The sequence below is a fragment of the Tribolium madens genome, unplaced genomic scaffold (genome assembly GCF_015345945.1).
Source record: "Tribolium madens isolate multiple individuals breed KSU strain unplaced genomic scaffold, Tmad_KSU_1.1 Scaffold_96;HRSCAF=242;Tcas5.2_LG5, whole genome shotgun sequence".
NCBI lineage: Eukaryota > Metazoa > Arthropoda > Insecta > Coleoptera > Tenebrionidae > Tribolium > Tribolium madens.
Genome location: NW_025401068.1, coordinates 10,879,748 through 10,905,126, shown reverse-complemented (window position 1 = coordinate 10,905,126; position 25,379 = coordinate 10,879,748). Strand labels below are relative to the sequence as shown.

The window sequence follows — 25,379 nt, the reverse complement described above, 5'->3', positions numbered from 1 at the left end:
TGACCATGCGTAATGACGATGAATAAAAATATTCTACAATCTTTGACTACGAATGGAATTCAACAGACTATTCAATGAACCAAATGGCAAATTTGCCTTCTTACACAACATGATTTCCTTGTCATAGCAAAGTTGAAATATCCAGTTTTATTTTACCACGAGTGAAATTATTTTCTGGAATTTGCTGTTGCTAGAATAATTAAGTAAATTTTCTATTTTATTGGTTGATATTTAAAAAAATAGGTGAATTGAATAGTCTGAAATGATTAAACCACTGCCTCCTTAATGAAATGTATCAATATCCCGCCTGGGCATTTCGTAAAAAATTCATTGGCGCAGTGATTCCGATTTTTTCTTAGTTAGTAGTACTAACGAAAAACTGAATGATTTTTAATTATTAACGACAAATAACCCAGTTAATATTGCTGGGTAGGAAGGAAACAATAAAATTACATACGCCAGGGAGAATTGATATTTTGAGGTTGAACCCCTAAGCTAAAAAAACTGGATGTATCAAAAAATTTCCCCAGATTAAAATGCCAACGGGAAGTTGAACTCAAAAAATCCCCAGGCGAGAAAAGGATTTTATATTTCTATGGTGACTACGATGGTTTGAAATGTTTTAAGTACAACAAGAATTTCCAGCCTATGGGGGTTATTTGTTTAAATTATATTAGGTGGGCCGATCCCGACTGTACTGCAATGCCGGGCCAACCCGCGACGGAGGTGGAGCAAGCCCCTAGCCTCCGTCAATTTCCAAAAATCAGTTTAATATACTGGCCCCGCATGCGGGGCGTATCAGATATTAAGCTGATAAGAACAGATACTACACTTTGATCTTAGCCATAAGGCCGAGAAGCGATACCGATGAACCCTCCCAAACACCTATTTATCATCACACCGCACGATTAACCATCGATTCTAGTAGACGGTGGCGCCACTCCGGAGAAAATCCCAAAACTTGCCACTTAACATTACATCAACATAAACACGTTCATCGCCCATAACAAAACCAATCTTTTTTGTCGTTGGTCGTTTTTAAGGGCGACTTATAGTTTTCTAGATATTCACGTTTTAATTTAAAAATAATTGTATCAAGTATTTTGAGCTCATCTCACGTGAAGTAGGAAATTGTAGAAGTTTACAGTTTCCTGTTTCAGATGTGGTTTGGCCGTTCAGATGTCGCTGCGTTCGTTTATGAAAAAAAGCCACTAATCAATCGATTTTAATTTTTTTTATTTAAACAATTCAACAATTCAGAAAATTTAACTAGACAGAAGACAGGGGTACAAAGCCCACATCCGTGTGAAAAAAGCTCGGTTCGGTGACGTTTTCGAAAACTTGCGCTTCGTTGTTGATACTTTCGCTTAAATCGTTCGGGGTGTAGGTAGCATAGGGGAAAGTGGTTCCGTTGGGAGTCGTGATGTTCATTAGAGTCATCGACGGCATACTTTGGAAGTACTCTAGGATGTAATTGCTTTGATATTCGAGATCGTTGCTGAAGAGACTCGGTGAAGCTCGCAGTTTTTGCGAGGATAGAGGAAGAAGGATTTCACCGGAAAGGGACTAAAAAACAAAGTCAGCTCTAAATAATATATTTTGTAATTGAACGATATCACTTGATATGGATTTAACACAATAATGGAAGCGGGGACTCCCCTAGAAATAATCCTAAGACAACATACAATACAGGGCGGCGCGGGACCGAAAACAACATTTTTTGGGTTGGTTGTACTGCATGGATGATGAGACGGATTCTTGCAAGTCGGTGTTTGAAGTTGTTTGCGATTCCTCGGCCGCCAATATTCAACTTTTATATATTTGTACAATGTAATCTGGTGTTGTTCATTTTTTTTTTTTTGGATTTTTGGTTTGATTATTACTCTATCTATGACGATCACAAGGATAGATATAAGAATGGACCACATTAATCTAGTACAAAACGATTTGATCAATTCGTTTGAGAACTCTGGTCTGATTCTGTTGTTTGATTTTGAAGACTAAAGGAAGATTTAGAATTGTCGCTATTCTCAAAAAAACCTTTGGGAAGCATATTCTTTGGATTCAAGTTTTTATTTACAAACTTTCCCAAATACACGACGGGAAGCTCTAATTGTTGATGTTTTTTAGTTGAATTTTGAATTATCTACTAAGGCACGACCTTATTTTAACACTAAATACATTTACAATTCTGTACATTGATATTACACGATCCGATCGAAACCTCTCCTCCACCAAACGTAACAATCAATAATCCTCCGACTTCTCTTTAACACGGATTAGTTTAAATGGGTTACATGACATATTAACAGCTAACTTTTTATATATACATTTGACTAGAATATAGTGCAGAACATTCGCCTACAACCGGAATAAAGTTTCTTGGTCCCAACGAAAAAACCGAAACAAAAAGGCACAATTCCAAAATTTTCTAAAATTGAGCCGAAACAATTTTTAAATTTGATAATCGTCGAATTTGATCAGGTCGCTGTCGAAGAAATAATCGATATACCCCTTGTTGGGCGCCAGCCGCGGATCGGGCGGACTCTGAAAGCGCCCCCTTTCGGTCGATCCGAACGCTTCGTTGAAGTCCGGCAGAGGTTTACTGGCCGACGACGCCTGCACAAATATCGTAAACCGCCCCCCGAAAAAATTCGATATGGTTTTACCTTATTTTTGACCTTGGTCTCTTCCGGTTGCTCAAACACCGGAAGGAATTGCTCCTGGTCCGGCTCCTTCTCCGGGGACGTCGCAGGCGTCGGCTGCATCTCCGGAGTTTGCCCGGAATACGGCGCGACATCACCCATCATAAACGCTGATTCGCCTGCAAAGAGTTCTTTTCCGGGGGTTTTTTCACTTTTTTTATTACCTGACGTCCTTCGCATCGTGTGATACGACTCCGGCCACATCTCAGCATGCTGTTGCAGTTGTGCCAACGGATTCGACTGTAATATGTTTCAATTAAACATATTTCGACCACCTGTTGCGCTTTTAGCCGCAATAATATGCCAGAAAGTCGATTTTCTTATCGTAATTTCGCTCACCGACCATTGTTTATTTTGGCCAATCGATACGGCGAACAATTTTTTTTTCGCTCTCTCGCATATATGCGGGAAATTACGGTTTTCAACGAGCTATTTTCTAATCAATCAATAGTGTCGCACCTGCAGGTAGTTCGTGTGCACCGAACCGGTCGACGGCGGCGGTGGTGGCGGCGCCGCCGCCGCTTCCAGTTTGCTATAGGCGCTCATGCCGCCTCCCATGAACTGATCGCCGCCTCCCGACATCGCAAAACTGCAAGACGGCGGCTGCATCCCTCCCAGAGGCGACTGCAACACCAAAATTCTCGTCCACATTTTCAAAATACCAACAAAAAATTCCACTGACCAAAATTAGGGTGGCAACACTGACTGTCGAATTCAAAAGTCAAATCAGTGTTGACTGGCCTGGTGAAATTTAACCAGATCTGGTTATTTTCATGCTAAAATAGTCAGGTGATTTGGTGGAAAGTTTTGTAAAAATGTAATATCTGGTGATTTTTTTGAAAATGAAGAAAACTGTTGTAACTGTTACAACAAAAGACTCAATTCACTCAATTTTTCTATTATTGGTATTGTAAATTAGGTCAAACATAAATGTCACTGTTTTTCAGCATTTTGCACGTTTTTTTTACCAGAAACTTGCTTATTTAAAAAATAAATCGAAAAACCACGAATAGTTACTTATTATACAAGACGATAAAGAAATTGTTTATCTATGAGTGAAAAGGTTTTAAGTTTAGGAGTGACGAAGTCACGAATGGACTTTTTTCACGAGTCACGAATCTTTATCGTCGTGTATAATATTTCATTTTATTTTGTACTCACCTACCAGAATTTCTTGAATTAGATAAAAATTACTTTATTTCACAAGACGATAAAAGACTACTTTATCTACTGAAATTAGTTGATAAAAGCACTCTTTAACGTTGAGTACAAAATAAAATAATTAAAAATACATAGTTTTATTTGTTTTTTTAACGAGGTTTTACTAAACAGGTTCGAAAATGACAATTTATTCCTTTATTGCTTTTTTCGAATGTTTTTTTTTCAACTAAAAACCGATTATTAAAAATGTTGTTTTTTATCTTTTCCGGGTTGCACGTGTTGGAAAGTAAACCAAAAATTAAAAATTTTGCTTAAACAGGCTAAAAAGTTACTAAATTAAATTAAAATAGATATTATTTTTGAGTTTGTTTCGGTAAATTTGGGCCGTTTTCGAAACAGAAATTACTTTATTTTGCAAAATCTTCTGCGAACACGAAATACAATTTTGTTTATTTCGCTCGATTTAACTGATCTTTGAGCAAAATTAAGCCAAAAATAAGCCGAAGAAATTTGGTTGAAAATGCTTTTAGGCGCATTTTTCTACTAAAATCTCAGTTTCTTTACAAGATCTCGCTAAAACAAACCAAAAAATTAATAAATTAAGTCGAAAATTGTTTTTTGCATTTTTCGAGCGTCTTATTTAATTTTTCAGCTAAAAACGTAATTATTTGGCGAAATTTAGTTAAAAACAAGCTAAAAAGTCAACAAATTTGGCCAAAAATGATGTTTTTTACCTTTTCAGTGTGTAAGCACGTTTTTGAGACTAAAAAAAATTCCATTTTTTTTAAACAGGTTGATATTTTTTTGAATTGATATTTTTTAGTCCGTTTTCGTACCAAAGATTAATTTATTTTGCAAAATTGTGTCCAAACACGCCTAAAAATTACAAAAAAAAAATAAAATTGCTTTGTGAACAAAATTAAATTAAAAATGAACGCAAAAATCAAAAATTTAAGTCTAAAATCATATTATTTTTGCCTTTTCGAGCGTTTAAGCAGATTTTTCACCTGAAAACTGCTAATTTTACTATACCAACTCAAAAATTATCAAACCGTTATAAAAAAATTATATTGTAGTTATTTTTACCTAACTCTTAAGTTTTAACCACTTAGATTATCTAAAAAAAACTTTCGACACTGTTGAGATTTAAATCATAATAAAATAATACACTGGCGGACACGGAATTTTGGACATCAAATTTATGTCAGTTCAAAAAATGTCAATGTAAGTTACGCTTTAATGTCATTATAATTGACGAATTTTTAGTTGAAATTTATTTTTGGCGTCGATTTTCTGAAACAATAATGCCAGCTATACGTGCTTTTATATAAGTTCAATAAATTATTTTGATTTGTTGTCATTTTTTCTCCAGCTATCAGGACAAAAATTTCAAAAACCGAAAAAAAAACTCCGTGTCCGCCAATGTAGGCGAAAATAGACAACTTTTTCAGCCCCGAGCTAGTGATTTTTATTTTTTGGGCTGGCAACACTGCGTTAAATTTGAAACCTTGTAATATAACAACAATTCGATCTGTCTTATTAAAAATTTAAAAATCAAGCCACCCAGTGATCCTCTCACGAAACTTTTGAAAGTTATCCCAACTTTGCGACCTACCCCAATGTCGCGTTTAATTCGCACAAACATGAATGGAAAAGAGAAAATTCGCGCCGGTTATAACCGCCCATAATTTAATCCTAGCGACATCTGCATGACCTCCTGACACGATTCTCGAACGGTGGTTGTCGATATTCCCTCAGTTGCCGCCGCCACCGCCACCGCCGCCGCGATGTCAAGGCAATTATCGATCCTCGGGGACGGCCGGAGGGATTGAAGACTTAATCCTGACGGCTTTTTTCCTGCTGCTGCCGCCGCCCCCTTTTTTCCCTCCACACGAGCATGTGTCTATTTTCGGGGGGCGGCGGCGGCGGCGGTGGCGGCATAATGCAAATAGTCCCTCGCGCCTCACTATCGAGCCCGGTTCTGTATCGACTCCGGTTACGCAATCGGCGCCGCGACGCTCTCGTGGGTCGCTTGGCAACCGGTAGGCGTCGACAATCTCCGTTGCCATGGCAAAGCGACGCACGGAACGGGGAAAAAACCCAAGAAAAAATTCGCACATCACACAGGGTGTCGAAAAAAAATAAGAAATTATCGATTGCGAGTGGAAAAACGACGTACCATCATGAGGTGGTCGTCGTGCGAAGGTGGCCCCCAGCCGTGCGAAGGCGCTCTGCGCGCGTTGGGTCTCGCCAGCATGGGGGAAGTCCCGGCGATCGAACGTTCACGACTTGCATCGCGCATTGCTTTGCGTATTCTCGCCTCCTTGGGGTTGTAAACGTAATCTGAAAAAAAAAATATATTGCACACAAAGGGAAAAGGAGTGGAGATTGATTTATTGCGAAAAGTTCGTATTAATTAAACTTTGAGCCACTCTATTTTAATCAACTCATAATTGCCGGTAATAAAGGACACTTCACTTATAATTGTATCGGGATCATTAATAAGTGAGCAATAAAGTCATTGGGGGACGCACTGAGTCGCAATTTAATACAAAAAAACTAAATTTAATTAAAACTATACTTTCACGTAAAAATCGTTTCAAAATGTTATGGGTATTCAAAGTCGCCATAACAATTTAAAACATTTTTTATTATCTGATTTCACAAAGTTGTCTCTCTAAATATAAAATGTTTTTAACATTTTTTTATTCTTCACAAATAATTTGTTCATCGTTAACTATTAAAAAAATATACGTTTGTGTTTACCAAAGCACTAAAATTGATTTTCAATTTTGCGAAAAAAAAAATTAAAAATGAAATTTTCTGTTATCAGAAAAACTAGATTATTTTTTTACATACTAAAATTATTATTAATATTTACCTAGTAATTTGTGTTAACATAAAATTAAGGTTTTTCATTAAATTCAATGTATTTTTCGAATTCTTTATTCACTGTGATTTTTAAAAAACAGCAGGCGTAGAATTTTTATTTATGGACCGATTTCAAAAATTAAAAAAAAAATTAAATGGTTTTTAATGTATTATAAATTGGCATTTTTAGAATTTGTGTTGTATGAATTGTATCGTAAATTTTAAACTATATTCAACTTTTTTATTTTAAATTAAGACCTGATTTTTTTTTCATAATTTGAAAGTTATCGATTTTTTAGTACAGGCATGTACAATATGTGCTACTTTTACTGAAAATGACTTATTAAAAGTAAACAAAAACAAGTAAAATAAATAAATAATAAAATAAATTAATAACACTAAATTAGATGTTTTTCTGATTTGTTATAGAAATTGTAAAATTGTCAGTTTATACTATATTAAAAGCCATTTAACTTATTTTTTATTATTTCTTTTTATAAATCAAAATTCTACAGAAAATCACTCTGTATACAGAGTGCACCAGAACTCGCGCCCCAGAGAAAAATTTCAAGTAAGATAAGATACCAGGAACATGGAAAAAAATGTTTAAAAATTTTATCTGTCAAAAAATTTTGACATTTGCCTTTTTTATGTCATTTTAATGATACTGATGAGCCTGTATATATTTTTTTACAATTATTTAGTAAAGGTACAAAAATTTTGACAATAAAAATCACAAATAATATTGAATGGAGTTAAAATTTAGAATATAGCTTCCTTGTTTCCTCTTCTAATAGCCTGTAGCAAAAAAACTTAGAAAATTATTTTTCCAACAGAAATAAGTAGAGGCAAAGTGCAAAATTTAAACTCTCATAACTTCGAAATTTTTATAAATAAATTTTTTTAACATTTTTTCCATGTTCCTGGTAGCTTACCTTATAGCATTTTTTCTCTGGGGAGCGAGTTTTGACGCACCCTGTATAAATTTAACTAAATACTTTTTTTTATTTTTTTGCATGTGATATACGTAAAATCGGGCCAAGGCTTAGCAATGTCTTGGAAATTAAGCGTTTACTTTCTGTTTACTCACTTATCACGTGATAAAAATTTATGATCCCCCTCGTATACGCAACCTTTCAAGTTTTTCTTGAAGCGGAAGCCCGGAATTCCTTTGTAGAAAACGGAAAGAAATCTTGGCAGGCGGATTTCTCCACTCGCCACGAATATTTGATGAGCGAAAAACCGAAGGAGAGAAAAATCGCTTTTCCTCTATTGAATTTTATCAATCGACTAGGTAATAAAAAAAGTTATCACTCCGGTAGGAAATCGTCTCGTCATAATAATTAATTAGCCTCGAAATCGATCGGTAAAAAAATGATCAGATGGCAACATTGTGAAAGTTTTGAAAGGGGGCGTAGCACGCGAGAGAAAAATCGCATTGTGGCAGTACCTGGGAAGGAGGAGGAGGCACATGGCCATTGCTGGTGGTAATAGGGGGTCGTGCCGTAGTAGTCTTGGTAGACTTGCTGTCCGTAGAAGTCCCCATGGTAGGGCATGGGTTCGTAGTAGTGCGACCCGTAGTACGGCTGGTGGTGTCTGTACTGCATGTAATTGCAGCAATCCATACTCTCAATGTTTTGGTATTTTATCGATTTTGGCACTAGGTGAGAGCCATCGCGGGCGAGCTTCTGGTTTCGCGCCAAAATCGACACGTACTGAGCCACCTACGACGCCGGAGACGCGCACTTGCGACGCCGGACGCCGTCGCCGACTGAACGAACGCCGCAATCAATACGTGGACGCGCCGCGACGCCTCACCTCGCGGCCGCGCCTCCGACGGACAACTGGGTCATTTGCTGGAGAAGTCTTCTCCACCACAAAATCTTATCTCTCTATTAGAACCAAAAAATGACAACAATAAAGACAGTATCACCCTGTATTACTCTTAGTGTCACACAGTCAAAAACAACAACTCAGATTTTTTCAATTTTTTTGGGATATTCCGTCCCGATCAAACTCCCGGCCGGAAAGTCGATAAAGGCACTTCAAGAGTCCCGGAGTGTTTTTTCCCCGATTTTTCCGGGAACGTTCAAAGGTCAAAGTTGAATCCGGAATAGATTTTTTCCGGCCAACGTATCGAGTTGTAATACAGGGTGTCCCATCTAAGACTTTCGGATCTAACATCTCTGTTATTTGCTAACGGATTCTAACTAAACTTAAAATTAGAGTATTTAGTAGGTTACTAAAACAATCCTACTCCTTAAAATGTGATTTTAACATACTTTTAAAAAATGCAAAATATTGTTGTTAAATTGATCATTTGTAATTTCATTTTTAATTGGGAAAACTGTTTTGAGGCTAGTACAGTTGGAGACAAAATACTTTGGTCGTCAATGTCACTTGAGTGACATTAAATTGTAAAGCATGCTTTAGGACTGTTAACCTTATTTTTAGCTACTGTCAATCATAGTTGACAAGTTGTACGTATTTTTGATAGGAAAATACAAAGTGGTTATAAATGATTTTCATCTAGCCAGCTTTGGAATTTTTTTGCATGTAACTTTATTTGTGCCGCTCTACTTTTTTGAAAGCTCTAGTTCTGTCATTAGTGTCATTTATTAATTAATAATAAATTGTTAATTAAATTTTTATTGTTTCAACTAATTTACAATAATAATTGATAATAATGTATGTATACTTTGAAAGAAAACAAGTTTATAATACTTTGGAAGAAAACAAGTTTATAATTGAAGTCTATTTTCGAAGTGGACGCTTAGTAAACGGCGATTTTTTAATTTTGAGTTACAACAACTAGGTACCCCTATTTTCGTAAAGCGGCATTTTATATTTTACATGGAAAATTCACAGCTGGCTAGATGAAAATCATTTATAACCACTCTGTAGAATAGCTGTCATTAATTTGAAATTGTCACAATGTGTCAGAAAAGTGACGACCAAAGTATTTTGTCTCCAACTGTATTTATATCCTCTATATCATCATAGTAATCGTAATTCAAGCCCTATAAAAACCTATAAGGTCAATTTAATTTTTGACTTCATTACCATAATGTCAGAAGCTCTCAAATGTCAAAAACAGACGCTGGTCATGTCGTGTCTTGATTCATACTTCCCCCACCAGCAAATAATAAAAAATTGGACTTTATCAGAACCGAAAGTCTTACGTGGGACAGCCTGTATAATTCGGGGTGAGGAGCAACATGTTGCCGGCCGGAATCGGAGAGAAAACACCCCCTCTACGTACTCTGCGCACAGAAATCTATGAATGAAACATAACATACGACCTAGAGGAGGCAGAGGAGTTGGTAAACAAAACTCCGGATCCGGAGTTAGTAACGTAGCGATTTCACAATTACACCGTCTGGGATTCTCACGAGAAAAAAATTACACAAAAACAAAGCTGATAGTGATGAAATTTTCGCTTAAAATTTTTATTTAATGTACACCCCCTTTAAAATAAATAAATCTTTCCTTAAAAATAGATCGACTCCGGGCAATGCTACAAGCCCGGAGCGGAAACCTTGCATCGTGAGCGACCCTTGTAATTTTCCCCTTTGCTTTGTGAAGTGATTTCGTCGCGCTGAAACCCTTGTATTTATTAATTCAGCGATGAAGGGCGGCGCCAGGAAATTAGTCCGGTTTGTTGCTTGATTATACGACGAAGGAAAAAAACAACGAGGCGACATAACGATCACCTCGTATAATCGGATTTGAGACGAGGCTTCTAGAATTTCCCATCGGACCTGCGCCGCGGCGCCGCCGACGACGACGACGCTTCGAAGGCTTCAATTGATTTGCATCAATTTGCGAACGGGGGCGGGAAGGAAGCGAACATTAATCACGTGTGAGAGGCGGAATTGAGCGAAACGCCACCTTTTTGCCCCGATTTTAAAAGGAAAAAATTCGATTTAACTTCAATCCAGGCGGCGGCGAAAAATCACAGCTACCCTAGCAACGACTTTCTTCACGTAGCAACAAACTGTTATTTCGTTACCGTAGCAACAAATTCGTACAAGTCATCCAGTTGCTAGGTAACCGCAACTTGTACGAATCTGTTGCTACGGTAACTTAAAAAATGATTTTTGGTCACCTAGCAAATGAATATTACGAGTACTTTGATTCTGTAGTACGAAAAATGTTCATAGAGGGCGAAAGTTGTCGCGATTCGCTTGTGTCAGTCGCCCCTCTCGTGATAAATTCCTACCTGAAGTTGTGGTAGTTACTCTGGTTTCCCTTCAAAGCGAATAAATCTTTCGCCTTTTACTAAAGATTTCCGTGGAGGGGAACAATACAAATGAGTCTATGGTAATTTTTTGGGGCCCGGTTGGATTCTCTCCGACTGGGCGATAATTTAATCAAAGCATATTGGGGTACCTGGGAACTCTTTTTTGTGTTGCAATCCGATTGCTTTAGCCCGATCGAAGAATTTTTTTCTGTCGTCCTCGTTTAGGGACTTCCAGCCGCTTCCAAGACGTTTGCTTATGTCTTTGTTGGATTCCGTGGGGTACAATTGCGACATTTTCTTTCTGTTCTCGTTCGCATACAACATGAAGGCGTTGGGGGGCCTGGGGATTTTTGGCTTGTCTTTGTCGTCGAACAGCTCTGGGGGATTGTGTCGTTTTTATATTTTTTTGCCTTGCTTCACTCACCTCTTTTTATGCAATAGTTCATTCTTTTTTACACACAACTGGGAAAATGACCGATTTTTGGCTTCAATTACGTTTGTTGACGCTATTATTCAATGAAAATAACAACAATATCATCTCCATAGCAATTATATTTTTAACAATTGTTTACAACTTGATTTTTCAGTAAATTACCCAAACCAGTGACTCCCCATGCATTCCCTAGTCCACGCGGTTTGGCACACCCAACACCAGTGGTACTCACAGCCGGCTCTTGTACAAATCATGTGCATGCAGCCCCCTGAAACCCCCTTTGAGTGTGTTTTTCACCGAAAACCTCGATTTTTTACCATCCCGTTCGGTGGGGGTGCGACACTTGGGACAAGGTTTCGTCAAGACTTTAATCGCGACTTTGGAAGCTTCATCCCATCGGGCTTCGGCAGCCCTAGTGGGGTCGACGTTGTATGAGCAGTCGCCAGGACTCCCACTGTCTCCCTCGGGTGCTTCGCACTCCCCGATGTGGTACCCCTGGAGGCACAACCGGCAGAAAACGTACCCACAGCCGTTGATACACGTGATTTTGGTGCACTCTGGCTCGGCTAAAATACCCATGCCGCAGCCCGGCTGGGGGCAGAGCACCCCGCCGGACCGCAAGACGTACTCTTCAGTCGCGAAACGCTGATATTGTGTGTACTACAAAAACACCTCAGTGTGGGAAAAGCGGGTTTTGGGGCTCACTTGACTCTCCGAGAGGAGGCGAAAGTGGTGGATTTCCTGGATGAAGGAGTCGGGGCATCCCGCGGGACACGCTAGCGTGTACCCAAATTCGGGGTGTTGCCAGAATTGGCGTTCCCGCAGTCGCGTCGTGCAATACTGCCGGAAGCAGTCGAGACAAGTCACGTGCCCCTCTTTGCAAGGAAAGACAAACACAATTTCGCTAAAAGCAACGGTTATTTTCACGCTAGTTTTTTTCTATTGTAATACTTGGTGTCAGCGCACGCTAGACAAGGCACTTCTTTTAAATTCGGCCGAATAAGGTAGAGGGGCACTGCCTCGTCGGCCTCCCCGAGAGACGTGTGTTCCGAACATTTGAAATAAAATTCGGCGAAAGTCGGTTCTTGGTTGTTCAAAATCTGGAATTGGTTGTTCAGAACCGGGGTTTGGGGCATTTGAGGCTTACATGGGCGCACACTTCGGGGTTATTCTCGCAAAGACCGGTTATCTGCCGTGGTTGCAACACGTCGTTCCAGTTTTGGGGATCGGAGTGCACTGTGAAAGCCCCCGATTTGCAGAAGTGACACCGGACGCGTAATTTGCCCTTCTTGAGGCTTTTACACGTGGGGCAATAGACGAAAAAGTGGACTTTGTGTTGCTCACTGGGGGCCTCCTCCGAATCATTTGAGAAACTCAAGTCGGACAAAGTCTCACATAGGGGTTTTCCCTCGTCGCTTTCCTCAATTACGGAAGTGTCTAAACTTGGGGGGTGGGACTTTTTGGTGATTTTGATGGCGTGGAGGGTGCTTTGTTGCCCCAAATCACACTCCTACAATCATCCTTTGGGGTTTCTTGGGGGGTTTTAGTGAAAAAACTCACGGCAATGCTGATGTTGTCTCCTAGTTCCTTTCCAGCGAAAATAATTTTAACCTCACCGGGCTGCAGCCCCAATTGGGGCGCAACCAACTCTTTCACGTCTTTTATGTCCCAAGTGGGGTCCAAATCCACTGAAAGTGTATTCCCGGTGTTGGTTTTTATGTAAATACTCAGTGTGTTACTCAACGTTTTTTTACTAAACGACAAAAATTGTAACATTCTATGCAATAAATCCTTTATTACGTTAATAATAAAACTCATCATTTGGTGGTAGAGCTATTTTTAGATAGTAAAAACATTTTTTTTGTTGAAATTTTATAACCTCATTCTTGGGGGTTTTTGGTCCGCTATGTTTAGTAGTTCTTATGCACCATTGCCAACCATTTTCATCGACAACAAAAAACTGTTTTCATTTTTGCTTTTTTTACCCTTTAAAAACATTTTTGGAAAGAAATTATATTTAAAATATGTTCATAATAAAAAAATTTAAACAACCAGTTACAATTTGCATTTTTTGTAAATAATAGTAAAACACCAAATTCCCTAGTCAGAGCTGTCATCCTTCATTCTTGGATTTTCTGAAATTTTCTCTGGGTGCTGTTTCCTTGAGAAAGAAAATCAGTTCATTTTCACATAACTAAACACTACATTGTAAGTTCTATTAACCAAATACATTAAAAATTTCAATCACTTTGGTGTAATTCAGACGTTGCTCGTCTTACACTATTATGTAATGTTGAAGGTTATGTCATAAAAAAATTATCAGTAATGTTTGTTTTTCTTGCAGATTTTGACTCGAAATGGCTGCATTACGTGGAGTCTCACGCCTTCTGACCCGCCGCGCCCTCAACACAGTCACTAAAAGAGGCTACGCCGATGAAATGAGCTTCACATTTGCTGCAGGAAATCAAGTAGAGTTTAAATTTTTTATTGCAATAGTTTCACACTCAATTTTAGGTCTTTTACGACGCCCAATCGGTGAGACAAGTGGACGTCCCCTCTTTCTCCGGTTCATTCGGTATTTTACCTAAACATGTCCCCACATTGGCTGTCCTGAAACCGGGGGTTGTCACCGTTTTTGAGAATGATGGCAACGTTAAGAAGATTTTTGTGTCAAGTGGCACAGTCACCATCAATGAAGACTCCTCAGTTCAGGTTGTTGTTTTATTTTTTAACAAGCTTGAATTTACATGTCTGGTGCAGGTTTTAGCGGAGGAAGCTGCCCCCGTTGAGAGGATTGATGCCGCAGCTGCTAGAGACATCCTTAGCAAGGCCCAAGGAGAACTCTCGTCCGCGACAACAGAACAGGTAATGAAAATTAATCAGTGAGTAGTTTTTATGTGCGAATTTCAGGCCCGAGCCGAAGCTTCCATCGCTATCGAGGTTGGAGAAGCGCTCGTTAAAGCGGCCGAGTAAATGCTAACTTGTGAAAAGCTAGATTGTTAATTTTAATTATAATAAAAACTGGAAAATTAAATTTATGTAGTGGAATTATTTATGTGAGGTTGTAGACCTTGTCTGTCTGTCAAAATGTTTACAAATAAATGTGGGAAATTTCGGGCCCCAACCCGAGCTGAAATTTCTACCGCTGTTGAAATTGGAAAAGCGCTCGTTAAACTGCTGAGTGTTAATTTTAATTAAAATACAATAGAAAATAAAATTATTTAATTAGTGGATTTTTTATGTGATGTTGTATACCCTGCCTGTCAATGTCAAAAATGACATTCACAAATTGTGAAAACACCATTCTCATTATTTTGTAATTTATTTTTGTAGAAAGAAGTTAAAGTTTTGCAAAATGGGTACGTAACCCTTCCTTGCCCCCAAACTCAAATAATGAAATGAATTTCAGCGTTCAAAATGTCATACAGTTTTGAGGGCAATTACAGGCCAAGACCCGAGCAAAACTTGTCAGGGGCTAGTAAGAAAATTTCCCGAGATGTTTTACTCCAAAAAACCCACGAAGAGAGACGTAAACGCCAGGTAAGCCCCCTCCTGAAAAACTCCACTCCACGTGTCATTTCAGGAACAACGTCTGAAGTTACAAAGTGCGCAACTTTTGCAATCACACATTAGGAGTTATTTAGTGCGGAAGCACAACAAGGAGACTGAAAGGGCGTATTTTGATACCAATTTTGAGACAGTACCATTGCAAGTGTTGTTATCACGACTTTTGTTCTTTTACGACCCTGCTAAGGACAACATGAGATTGGTAAATTGTAAAAAAACAGAAATGTTTGATAAATAATCATTGGGTTTGTAGTACCAAATATCCGAACGTTTGCTCCAGCAAAATGTGCAAATTAGTCAAGCTTTGAGCTCAGACGCAGCCCTCTCGTGGCTCATCAAATGGTGGCTAGTTTTGTGCTTAAAAAGCTCCTACCACCCCGATATGACCCCCCTCATGTTGAATTGCCTCGACGCGTTTGTTTCCAACACACAAACGATTGAATACCTCACACGAAAGGGTTACTACGTGTACTTACGTACTCTTTTAGACAATGACTCGAAAGAGTTGCTACAACAAATCCTAAGTCTGATTTATCGCCCCTTTCAATCCCTCCGTGTGACTCAAAGCTCCCAAGACATTATTTTATCCGAATTCTGCAGCAATTTCCTCAAACCAACATTCACAAATAACGTAAAAACAGTCCTCATACCGTACCTAAAAAACAAACGCGATTTCCCCTACGAAAAAATCATAAGGTACCTAAATAGTGGCTACCATTTCCAAATCAGCAACAGTTTGTTTTATTGCATCCTTGCACTTGAGCCCGACGATTACGGTAAGTGTGTTATTCACCCCCAAGTGTCGTAATTGAAATTTTAGAACCCACAAGTGACAGTATTCAAGTCTTGTCCACCCTCAGTGTGGACATCCACCAATTGAAGCCCCCAGTGTATTTAATAAGCGACGATAGTGATGATGAGAGCGAAGTCCAAGTCTCGGAAGAAGAATTACTCCTCTCTGACTACTTACATATCATGAATAAACCCGAAAGAGTGCGGAAATGGTTACACTTTTTCGAACAACATAGCAATAATGAAGATGTTTTAATGTCGCTCACGAAATTTTGTCATAATCTCTTGCTCGTGTATCGGGATTCGATCAGGAAGTTTCTATTGTTGTACAAATTGGGGTTGAATGGCACTTTTCTTAACAAATTATGGCATATGTTGAATCGGAAAAGGTCCCTCGAGGGGGAGCTCCGAGGGTCGTGTCTCCTCTCGTGGAAAGAGTGTCACACCACACTTTCGGTGTTTTGCGACACTTTTACTTTCTATACGGAGACTTTAACCGATCGAGGTTTGTTTTAAAGTCTTGTTAAAGGCAAAAACTAGCACTAGTTTGTAGAAAACTCCGACACTAGTGAGACTTTCACGCAGAATGATCTCTCCTCGATGTCGAAATTGTTGAAGAATGTCGCTGTGGATTTAGTCGAGTTGGGGTTTCCGATGTGTCGATCAAGCACGATTCCGGCAACTCCGGAGATTTTGCATTTGTACAGTTCGTGTCTCAACTGTGTTAAAATGTTGTATATGTTAGATATCCGGAAGCAGTTTTGCCCGCATGGTTTTTGGACGGCGAAGAAAATCCATATTTCGCAGGATTTGTCCCGGAGGAATTACCTCTCGAAGACGATTAGGCCATTTTATGGGTTGGTTAGTGAGATGGACGATGAGGAGCATTTGCCCCCATTGTCAACAATCGAGCAACGGTCGTTGGCAATACTGCAGGAATTGCCCTTTTTGATCGGGTTCAACACGAGGGTGTTGCTGTTGAGGGATTGGTGTAGGAACAGTTTGGGGGAAAATGACTACCAACGGTTACATAATGAGTTTCTTAATGATAATCTCGTCGTGATAAGACGGACGCATTTGTATGAAGACGCGTTCGAGAAATTGTCGGTCAAAAATGGTGATTATCGAAATTTCGAGGGGCTGTTAACCTGAAAAAAACTAATTCCAAAAAAAAATCCACCGAAATTCCAGTAATAATTCCAATTATCCGTTGTTTTCCAAGATTAATTTCTATAATTCCTGAAACTCCAACTTAATTTGTGCAATTAAAAAAAATCCTTGTAATTCCTAATTAATTCCGATAGTTCTAAGAAATTCAACGTAAATTTAAAATGAAATAATTATCTCTTATAATTCCAAAAAAAAATTCAGTAATTCTAGAAGAATTTTAGAAAAAAAATACGAATTCACAAAAATTTCAGTTTTTCCAATAATCCATCCTTATTCCATTGTTTTCAAGATTAATTCCTATAATTCCACTTTGGTTCCAGTAATTCTAACTTAATTTTTGTACAAAGTTTTAAGAAATTCAACCTAGTAATTCACAAATAATTAGTAATTCCAGTAATCTATCGTAAATCTATTGTTTTCAAGCTTAATTCTTATAATTCCAAATTGAATCCTAATTTCAACTTAATTCGAACTTAATTAATAACCAACTTAATTTTCGTAATTCCAACAAATTTCCTGTGATTTCAAATTAATTCCGATAATTCTAAGAAATTCAACGTAATTTTCACAAGAGATTATTCCTAATAAATTTTAAAAGAATTTCGTTAATTCCAAAAAAATCCAGTACATAATTTCAGGAAAAGTCCACCAAAATTCCATTAATTCCAATTGTCCTGTAATTTCATAATTTTCAGATTAATTCCTATAATTCCAAATTAATTTCAGTAGTTCCAAATAATTTCCGATAGTTTTTATAAATCCAATGTAATTTTGAAAAGAAATTATTTCTGACAATTCTAAAAAGAATTTCAGTAATTCTAGAAGAATTCCAGTAATTCCAGAAAAAATCCAGGAATTTACAAATAATTTCAGTAATTCCAATAATCCATCCTTATTCCATTGTTTTCAAGATTAATTCCTATAATTCCACTTTAGTTCCAGTGATTCTAATTTAATTTTTGTAATTCAAAACTAATTCCGATAGTTTTAAGAAATTCAACACATTTTTCAGAAGAAATTATCTCTGGTAATTCATTTATAAAAGAACTCCAGTAATTTAAAAAAAAATCTAGTAATTCACAAATAATTAGTAATTCCAGTAACCCATCGTAATTCTATTGTTTTCAAGATTAATTCTTATAATTCTAAATTAATTCCTAATTTCAACTTAATTAATAACCAACTTAAATTTTCGTAATTCCGAAAAAATTCCTGTAATTGCAAATTAATTCCGATAATTCTAAGAAGTTCAACGTAATTTTCATAAGAGATTATTTCTGATAAATTTTAAAAGAATTTCAGTTAATTCCAAAAAAATTCCACTGTAAATTCACAGTTTTCAGATTAATTCCAAATTAATTTCGTAGTTCCAACTTAATTTTCGTAATTCCAAATTAATTCCAACAGTTTTTGAAAATCCAACGTAATTTTGAAAACAAAAATTATCTTTGACAATTCCAAAAAGAATTCCAGTAATTCTAGGACCCTCCCCTAAAATTCCAGTCCTGAGAAATTCATTGTAGTTTTATCTAATAATTCTAGAAACAATTCCAAGGAAAGGATTCAGTAATTCCAAACAATCCGAATATAATTTTAATAAATCCAAATAATTTCGTTGAAATTCCAAGTTTCTGCAACAAATTGCAGAGTTAACGGTCCCTCGCGAGATTGCCATTATTGTCATGTCCTGTTTCAGAGTCCGATTTGCGACACAAAGTGCGAATTCAGTTTATAAATAGTGTGGGATTGGAGGAGGCAGGGATTGACGGTGGTGGGATTTTCAAGGAATTTATTAACGAGGTTTTAAAAACTGCCTTTGATCCAAATCGGGGATTTTTCCTCTTAACCGCCGATAACACACTTTATCCCAACCCAAATGTACACCTGATTGTAGAAAACTTCATGGAACATTACTATTTCATCGGGAGACTTGTGGGAAAAGTAATTTCAACAATAAAAAAACCTCCAACAATTCATAAAATTGCATTGTAGGCAATTTTCGAAAATATACTAGTGGACCTCCCTTTAGCTGAATTTTTCCTAGCAAAATTGTTAGTCGACAGGGCCAGTGCTCATTATTTAAAATCCCTAGACCCCGTCTTGTATCGAAATCTCTTGTACTTGAGAGACTACCCTGGGGATGTTAGTGACCTAGGGTTGGATTTTACCACTGTTAATAACGACTTGGGAGAGACTAGAGTAAGAAACTTTTACCACCAAACCCTCTCTTTACATTTCGTTCCAGGTGGTGGAGTTGAAGCCCCACGGAAGCAACATTCAAGTAACCAATGAGAATCGCCTCGAGTACATTCAACGCCTGGCTGATTTAAAATTAAACGTTCAATTAAAGAAACAATGTATGGCGTTCAGGGGGGGCCTGGACAGTGTCGTGCCTCTGCTGTGGTTAAAACTCTTCAATCATAACGAATTGCAAGTGATTATAGGTGGCGATACGCAAGAAATTGATTTGAGTGATTTGAAAGCTCACACTGTATATGGGGGCGAATTCACGGGGGATCACCCGACTGTGAATCTCTTCTGGAAAATCCTAAATACGTTCACCGACACTCAAAAGAAAATGTTGCTCAAGTTTGTCACAAGTTGTTCACGGCCCCCACTTTTGGGATTCAAAGAGCTCAATCCCCAGTTTTGTATTCAATCGTCGGGGAGTGAGGATCGGATGCCCACTGCGAGCACGTGTTTGAATTTACTCAAAATCCCGATTATTAAAGAAGAGGAGGTTTTGAGGAATAAACTGCTGCAAGCGATCGAACAACAGACCGGTTTTGAGTTGTCCTAAAATGTGGAAGGTTTCTCATTCCTTATCCCTGTTTTGTTATATTTTTTCATTAATAAATCTTTACATACGTATTCGGTCTCTCTTTCTGTCCTCTATCTCGGTAAATCTTTCTCTACGTTTACCACCTACGCAGTTGATTTGTTATCAGACTCTTCTGTAATGTGGGTAAAACATTATTTTATTAATAAAAATTTTGCGTGTTCTAGAGCTGATTTAATGTCCATTATCCCAATCATTTGAAAATCATCAAAATCCCAAAATAAGTTGATATAACCTTAGAGTTTGCGATTTAGGTTTTAAAAAATGCATGATCTTGACATTGCATTGATTATTATTACCCATAGTTCGTAATTATCATAATACTACGAACTATGGACCTAACATTATTATTAGCAATTTTTTGTCTACTTATCAATTAATAATTGTTAGTGGAGATTAGAAAAGTAAGTAATATTGTCATTTAACAAAGATTTTTTATTACCAACTGTTACTGACAGATCCCCAAATAGCGACTTTATATTAAAATTATTCATAAAAAAAATAAATTAAAGGCATTGACTTTATTATACACTTTTTTTTCCAATTTGCTATAATAAATAAATCTCTTAAACATAAAAATTAAAGTTATTCCTCCCAACTGTCTAAATTAAAAACAACATGAGAAAATGTAAATTTGTCAAAATATTCAATTCATTCAATTACAATTTTAAGAGTAAAAGTTCTTGGAAAGTGGTTACGTTCTTATCAGTTGATATGTAATAATGACAGTTTAGGTTGGGAAATGACCACTTTCAAACCCGAAAATTGATAAGAAAGTGACTGCTTCAAAATCTGAACTGTCAAACTCAAAATTTGATAAATTCTTATTGGCTTTCTCATTTTTAAAGAGGATAATTGTGAATAAAATAGTATACAAAATTTGGTGGTCGTTTCGCGCTTTGATCAGATTTCGGCTTGGTAATGACGCACCTTCCATTTCGGTATGTAATCTACTATTTCTTCCCAACAGGGAATAACGCGCCCCTTTTGACTAATAATCTGGTACTTTATTCCTTGGGAATAAAATAAACCAAACACCGATTTTTACTCTTAAAAACCGGAAATATAAGCATATTTAATCTTTTGAGTGTTTTTTGACATAAACAAACTCCTTGATACCAATTTTAACTCTTAAAATTACAATTGACAAATGTATCATTTTTTATGATATTATTAATTTAGTCTGTTGGGAATGAAAATGTATTACCTATATTTATTCCCTTGATACATAAACAACTATTATTCCTGAGGCATGAAATTAGAACTTTATCTGGAGGAATAGTTATTTATTACACAAGACGATAAACAATCTTTCGTCGTGTATAATATTTCGTTTTATTTTGTACTCACCTACCAGAATTTTTTGAATATAAACAGTAGATAAAAATTACTTTATTTCACTAGACGATAAAAGACTACTTTATCTACTAAAATTAGTTGGTACAAGCACTCTTTAACATTGAGTAGAAAATAAAAGTTAATAAAGATCAAATGATCAAAAAATTGCAGATGCAGGAATTTTTCTTGCGTGTTTGTATGTAATTACTTAATTATCTCAGATTTAAAAATTATGAAAACATCTAATCATCACTGTTTACAAATTAGTCATTTCCCTACCACCAAATGGGTGGAAATCCCTCTCACATTTTGAATCCCGCGTAAAAGAAAAACCAAACAAATTTAATATAAGAAAGAATTCATCTCTGATTTATCACAGATCGTTAACTAAATTCCGTCTACTTATATGACACACTTGCAATCAAATACTGATAGTTTTCATTCTTGTGTTACGAGATAAAGTTGCAGTAAGTAATTTTCGTTTCACAAATTAGCTATTTTCAGTGTTTGGCCTTGCAGCAGCGTTACATAAATATTTCCAATTATATAACAGTTATTTTTTCAACAATTGTGTTGCAAATAATAAAAAAAAAACTTGATAAGATTTTCTATTATTGTCAAACAGAGGTTTCAAATCTGTGTTTATAAAGTTTAAACAATCTTATCACTTGCATTGTTCAAATCGTGTGATTTGCAGATTTACCATGGACTTTGACGATATGTTGGAAGAGTTGGGCGAGTTGGGCAAATACCAAATCACGACATACCTCCTGGTGTGTCTTCCAGTATTCTTCGCTGCGGCGAATAGTCTAAGTTACGTGTTCACGGCGGGAATCCCAAATTACAGGTTTGATTTTTGAATTGCTTGCAATGGCGGTAATCACCGTTTCAGATGCTTCATTCCCGAGTGCGAAGATGCAGAAAACGCCACTTACGAGGTCCCTTGGCGCGACTTTGCCATTCCTGGGGGCGACTCCAGCGAAATACTCGACTCAAAATCGCACCTCTGTGACAGATTCGCAATAAATAAAACAATCGCGAATTACACTTACTGTTCGAGAGAGTTGTTCACGAATGCGACCGAAACGTGCAACGAGTGGGTGTTTGACACCGAGGAACGGACAATAGTAAACGATGTGAGTAAAAATAACAAAGCATTTTTGCTCCCAATTAATGAAAATGCCCTCGGCGCTCTTCGGTCGCCTCTGGCGTTACCTACATTCTCAGGATTAAAATATTTTTAATTTTTTTTTAGTGGAACTTGACTTGTGTGGAAAACCAATGGAAGCTCTCCTTCGTGGGGACGAGTCACTTCGCCGGGATTATCGTGGGATCGGGATTATTTGGGATTTTAGCCGATAGGTGACTAATTTCCACTATTGTAAAAATCAGTAAAAATTCTCGTAGGTATGGACGCAAGAGGATTTTTATTATTTGTATTCTTATCATGAGTGTGTCAGGATGTGCCCAAGTTGTCTCCCCCGAATATATCACTTTTGTTGTTTTAATGTTTGTCAACGCAATGGGGACGGCCGGAGTCTACCCCTTGGCTTTCATTATCGGTAATTAATTCAAATTACAATAATTTTAGTTTCATGAATTCAAACAGGTGTCGAAATGGTGGGCAAAAGGAAGCGGGAAATCACCGGAATTGTGTTAAACTATTTTTACGCTGTGGGTGAAGCTGTGGTCGCGCTTGTCGCGTGGTACACCAAAGACTGGGTTTTGTTACAGCTCATTGTGTCTAGTCCGTCGATTTTATTTTTCATATATTACTGGTAAATTATCAATTGTATTAATTTTTATTCACAATCTCTATACTAATAGTCATTTGAAATGTCATTTTCCACCTCGCATGTAATCTACTATTGCACAAGTTGATTTTTAGGTTTATACCAGAGTCCGTTCGATGGCTTCTCGCCAACGAAAAACGCGAAAAAGCCAAAGGAATCGTTTGCAAAGCGGCTAAAGTAAATAATGTTACTTTATCCGAGTCGTTACTAGCCTCCTTTAAAACAGACTCGAATGTAAGTAGCTCAGTATACATCGTGATTCATAAAAACCATATTCGCGCGGTTTTAAAACCATCAAATTACTACGAAAATTGCAAACAAATATGTTGTAAATTATTTGTTAATAACAAATTTTTTAGAATACATTTCATTTACCTCCGTAGTGTACCTATTTGTATTTATAATTTTAAAAGAAAATTGTTTTCATATGTTGGTTTGTTTTTGAGCCAAAATTTTTTCTTATTATGAAGTACAGTTGCGGAATTAAAGTTTCGGGCAGTATTGTCATTTTTATAATGTAAACTCTAAAACAACCTTTACATTAATAACCTAATTTTTACTCTTGTCATGTTTATATCATTTTGACTTATTTACTTTCAAAAATAGTGATTTATAGCATAATAACGGGTAGGCGGCAGATCAAAGCGATGATTTAATTACACTTAGTTCAATTAATAAATTTCCTAAGACAGACAAATTGTTTAATTAACAATTTTAACAACAAAAAAAAGTTTAATTAATTGTCAAATCTCAGTCATGATGAGAGAAAAGGGTAGTTTACAATGAATTTTTTAAAGTGACAGAAAAATACTGCCCAAAATTTTAATTCTGTCTGTACTAAATTGTACAGCCTTGTTTTTACAACAAACATAAAAAAATTAAAATACGTGTTATGAAGAAGAAAGAATTTAGAAAAAAATCTAGAAAAGAATTTAAAGAATTTTACTTTCTCTGGTGAACAATCTAAAAGATTCAAAAGAATTTGAAGAGGAATCTAAAAAACAAAAAAAAGTGTCAGCAAATATGCCACAAACCGGAAACCTGGCAACATTGACTATTAAAAAAGATCCTAGAGGAAAATCGAAATCATAAAAAAGTTAAGAAAAAAATGAAAAATAAATCTAAAGGATCTGAAGAGAAAAATTTTTACAGAATAATTTTGAACAAGAACGGAGCCAAATTTTTAGAATAATTTAGAAAAGAATGTAATTTAGAAAAACATGCAGACTTTCTCCGGATTCTAAAAGGATCTAAAAAAAAATCTAGAAGAAAAACCTAGAGAAAATTCTAGGAAATCGAAAACATAAAAAAGTTAAGAAAAAAATTAAAATTAAATCTAAAGGATCTGAAGAAAAATTTTTTTACAGAATAATTTTGAACAAGAACATAGCCAAATTTTTAGAATAATTTAGAAAAACATGTGGACTTTCTCCGGATTCTAGAAGGATCTAAAAAAAATCTAGAAGAAAAACCTAGAGAAAATTCTAGGAAATCAAAAAAAAATTATATCAATTATTTTTGCTCGGTGTCTAACATCTTAAATTTACAAAAATCGGCGACGACTGTGTTCTTTACTTAAATATCCATATTTTCACGCGCCTGGAAAAATAATAAAAGAAAATCTGAGCTTCTACTAACGTTTTCTATCACCATTGTCCATTTTTTTTGAATCACCGTGTATATAAATTGTTTTTCAGGACGGTGGCAGCGAAGATGAGGGAACGAAAATTTTATTCGTGCTGAAAACGCTCCTGAAATCGCGTAAACTCGTAATTCGGATGTTGATTACTTACTTCATTTGGTCTGTGAACGCGTTTGTTTTCTACGGCTTATCAGTGAATTCGACGAGCATGAGCGGGAATAAATACATCAATTTCGCTTTAGTTAGTTTGGTGGAAATCCCCGGATACACAATTGCCTGGGTCAGCATCCAGAAAATTGGGCGGAGGTTGTCCCTTGTTGGGTCTTTGCTTTTGTGTGGTTTGACTTGTACCTTGACCATCTTCGTACCTCCGGGTAATTCCCCGATTCGTGTTGAAAACCAAATCAAAGTGGGTTTGTAGATATGACTTGGGCTGTTGTTCTGCTGTTTCTGATTGGGAAGTTGGGGATCACGGCCGCCTTCGGGGTTGTGTACGTCCACACAGCCGAGATGTTGCCCACAGCGGTGCGGAGCGGCGGCGTGGGGTCTGCGTCGACCATGGCGCGGTTCGGGGCCCTTTTGGCCCCCTTTGTGCCCATGCTGGTGCGTAAACAAACTTAGAAACCGGTGAACAAGAGTCAATTTTAGGGGATTTACGTCAAACCATTGCCCATGCTGCTGTTCGGGGGGGTTGCTGTGGCGGCGGGCGTCCTCGCGTTGAAGCTACCTGAAACTCTCGGAAATAAATTACCTGAAAGTGTAGATGAGGCTGAGAATTTGTAAATAAATTTTTATTTTATCACAACGTTGAAATTATTGGATGAG

The 25,379-nt window shown here is 36.9% G+C and overlaps 5 protein-coding genes, 1 long non-coding RNA gene and 2 other non-coding genes across 11 annotated transcripts; 4 read left to right on the top strand and 4 right to left on the bottom strand.

Annotated features, from left to right (window-relative positions):
* Positions 1–672: 672 nt before the first annotated feature.
* LOC123014016 lies at positions 673–863 on the bottom strand. The gene has a single exon (XR_006413293.1). It is a non-coding gene; the product is annotated as a U2 spliceosomal RNA (small nuclear RNA).
* Positions 864–1,219: 356 nt separating this feature from the next.
* On the bottom strand, positions 1,220–11,560 carry LOC123013234 (protein SOX-15-like). 4 transcript variants are annotated; one of them, XM_044411646.1, is made up of 7 exons: positions 11,405–11,560; positions 11,130–11,357; positions 6,046–6,209; positions 3,165–3,329; positions 2,870–2,945; positions 2,670–2,824; positions 1,220–1,566 (listed from the first exon to the last, which is right to left on the bottom strand). In XM_044411646.1, the coding sequence occupies exons 1-7, from the start codon at positions 11,424–11,426 to the stop codon at positions 1,270–1,272; spliced, it is 1,107 nt and encodes a 368-aa protein (XP_044267581.1). In that variant the 5' UTR covers positions 11,427–11,560; the 3' UTR covers positions 1,220–1,269. The 4 variants fall into 4 exon arrangements, with proteins under 4 accessions (XP_044267581.1, XP_044267584.1, XP_044267582.1 ...); XM_044411648.1 differs by lacking the exon at positions 1,220–1,566 and adding an exon at positions 1,580–2,619; XM_044411649.1 differs by lacking the exon at positions 3,165–3,329.
* LOC123014022 lies at positions 10,975–11,100 on the top strand. Its single transcript, XR_006413299.1, has one exon. It is a non-coding gene; the product is annotated as a U5 spliceosomal RNA (small nuclear RNA).
* On the bottom strand, positions 11,515–13,672 carry LOC123013232 (E3 ubiquitin-protein ligase parkin). The gene is made up of 6 exons (XM_044411645.1): positions 12,974–13,672; positions 12,561–12,923; positions 12,365–12,513; positions 12,119–12,317; positions 11,731–12,073; positions 11,515–11,681 (listed from the first exon to the last, which is right to left on the bottom strand). The coding sequence occupies exons 1-6, from the start codon at positions 13,232–13,234 to the stop codon at positions 11,572–11,574; spliced, it is 1,425 nt and encodes a 474-aa protein (XP_044267580.1). The 5' UTR covers positions 13,235–13,672; the 3' UTR covers positions 11,515–11,571.
* LOC123013235 (ATP synthase subunit delta, mitochondrial) lies at positions 13,471–14,451 on the top strand. Its single transcript, XM_044411651.1, has 5 exons — positions 13,471–13,621; positions 13,758–13,881; positions 13,928–14,125; positions 14,174–14,278; positions 14,324–14,451. Exons 2-5 carry the CDS (start codon positions 13,771–13,773, stop codon positions 14,384–14,386), a joined length of 477 nt encoding a protein of 158 aa, XP_044267586.1. The 5' UTR covers positions 13,471–13,621; positions 13,758–13,770; the 3' UTR covers positions 14,387–14,451.
* Positions 14,452–14,662: 211 nt separating this feature from the next.
* On the top strand, positions 14,663–19,813 carry LOC123012515 (ubiquitin-protein ligase E3C). The gene is made up of 9 exons (XM_044410501.1): positions 14,663–14,772; positions 14,823–14,953; positions 14,997–15,182; positions 15,234–15,756; positions 15,801–16,277; positions 16,326–16,889; positions 18,639–18,883; positions 18,935–19,141; positions 19,188–19,813. Exons 1-9 carry the CDS (start codon positions 14,769–14,771, stop codon positions 19,740–19,742), a joined length of 2,892 nt encoding a protein of 963 aa, XP_044266436.1. The 5' UTR covers positions 14,663–14,768; the 3' UTR covers positions 19,743–19,813.
* A 382-nt stretch (positions 19,814–20,195) lies between these two features.
* On the bottom strand, positions 20,196–23,334 carry LOC123013476. Its single transcript, XR_006413275.1, has 2 exons — positions 22,172–23,334; positions 20,196–22,125 (listed from the first exon to the last, which is right to left on the bottom strand). It is a non-coding gene; the product is annotated as an uncharacterized LOC123013476 (long non-coding RNA).
* Positions 21,575–25,366, top strand: LOC123013474 (organic cation transporter protein). The gene is made up of 10 exons (XM_044411994.1): positions 21,575–21,586; positions 21,817–21,966; positions 22,012–22,255; positions 22,375–22,481; positions 22,527–22,681; positions 22,729–22,897; positions 23,008–23,146; positions 24,610–24,928; positions 24,976–25,157; positions 25,203–25,366. Exons 2-10 carry the CDS (start codon positions 21,824–21,826, stop codon positions 25,335–25,337), a joined length of 1,593 nt encoding a protein of 530 aa, XP_044267929.1. The 5' UTR covers positions 21,575–21,586; positions 21,817–21,823; the 3' UTR covers positions 25,338–25,366.
* The last annotated feature ends 13 nt before the right edge of the window (positions 25,367–25,379 follow it).

Excerpts from the sequence above, each read along its gene's own strand:
- LOC123013232 (XM_044411645.1), bottom strand. The coding sequence starts at position 13,234 with ATGATGAGTTTTATTATTAACGTAATAAAGGATTTATTGCATAGAATG. Across the intron at positions 12,924-12,973 it reads GAGACAACATCAGCATTGCC|GAGTGTGATTTGGGGCAACA; the intron begins GTGAGTTTTTTC and ends GGATGATTGTAG. Across the intron at positions 12,514-12,560 it reads ACCCCGAAGTGTGCGCCCAT|ATTTTGAACAACCAAGAACC; the intron begins GTAAGCCTCAAA and ends AACCAATTCCAG.
- LOC123013235 (XM_044411651.1), top strand. The coding sequence starts at position 13,771 with ATGGCTGCATTACGTGGAGTCTCACGCCTTCTGACCCGCCGCGCCCTC. Across the intron at positions 14,126-14,173 it reads ATGAAGACTCCTCAGTTCAG|GTTTTAGCGGAGGAAGCTGC; the intron begins GTTGTTGTTTTA and ends TGTCTGGTGCAG. Across the intron at positions 14,279-14,323 it reads CGTCCGCGACAACAGAACAG|GCCCGAGCCGAAGCTTCCAT; the intron begins GTAATGAAAATT and ends TGCGAATTTCAG.
- LOC123013234 (XM_044411646.1), bottom strand. The coding sequence starts at position 11,426 with ATGAACTATTGCATAAAAAGAG. Across the intron at positions 3,330-6,045 it reads ACGACGACCACCTCATGATG|TCGCCTCTGGGAGGGATGCA; the intron begins GTACGTCGTTTT and ends TTGGTGTTGCAG. Across the intron at positions 2,825-2,869 it reads CACGATGCGAAGGACGTCAG|GCGAATCAGCGTTTATGATG; the intron begins GTAATAAAAAAA and ends AACTCTTTGCAG.
- LOC123012515 (XM_044410501.1), top strand. Across the intron at positions 15,183-15,233 it reads CTAAGGACAACATGAGATTG|TACCAAATATCCGAACGTTT; the intron begins GTAAATTGTAAA and ends TTGGGTTTGTAG. Across the intron at positions 15,757-15,800 it reads ACTTGAGCCCGACGATTACG|AACCCACAAGTGACAGTATT; the intron begins GTAAGTGTGTTA and ends TTGAAATTTTAG.
- LOC123013474 (XM_044411994.1), top strand. The coding sequence starts at position 21,824 with ATGGACTTTGACGATATGTTGGAAGAGTTGGGCGAGTTGGGCAAATAC. Across the intron at positions 21,967-22,011 it reads GCGGGAATCCCAAATTACAG|ATGCTTCATTCCCGAGTGCG; the intron begins GTTTGATTTTTG and ends TCACCGTTTCAG. Across the intron at positions 24,929-24,975 it reads GACCATCTTCGTACCTCCGG|ATATGACTTGGGCTGTTGTT; the intron begins GTAATTCCCCGA and ends GTGGGTTTGTAG.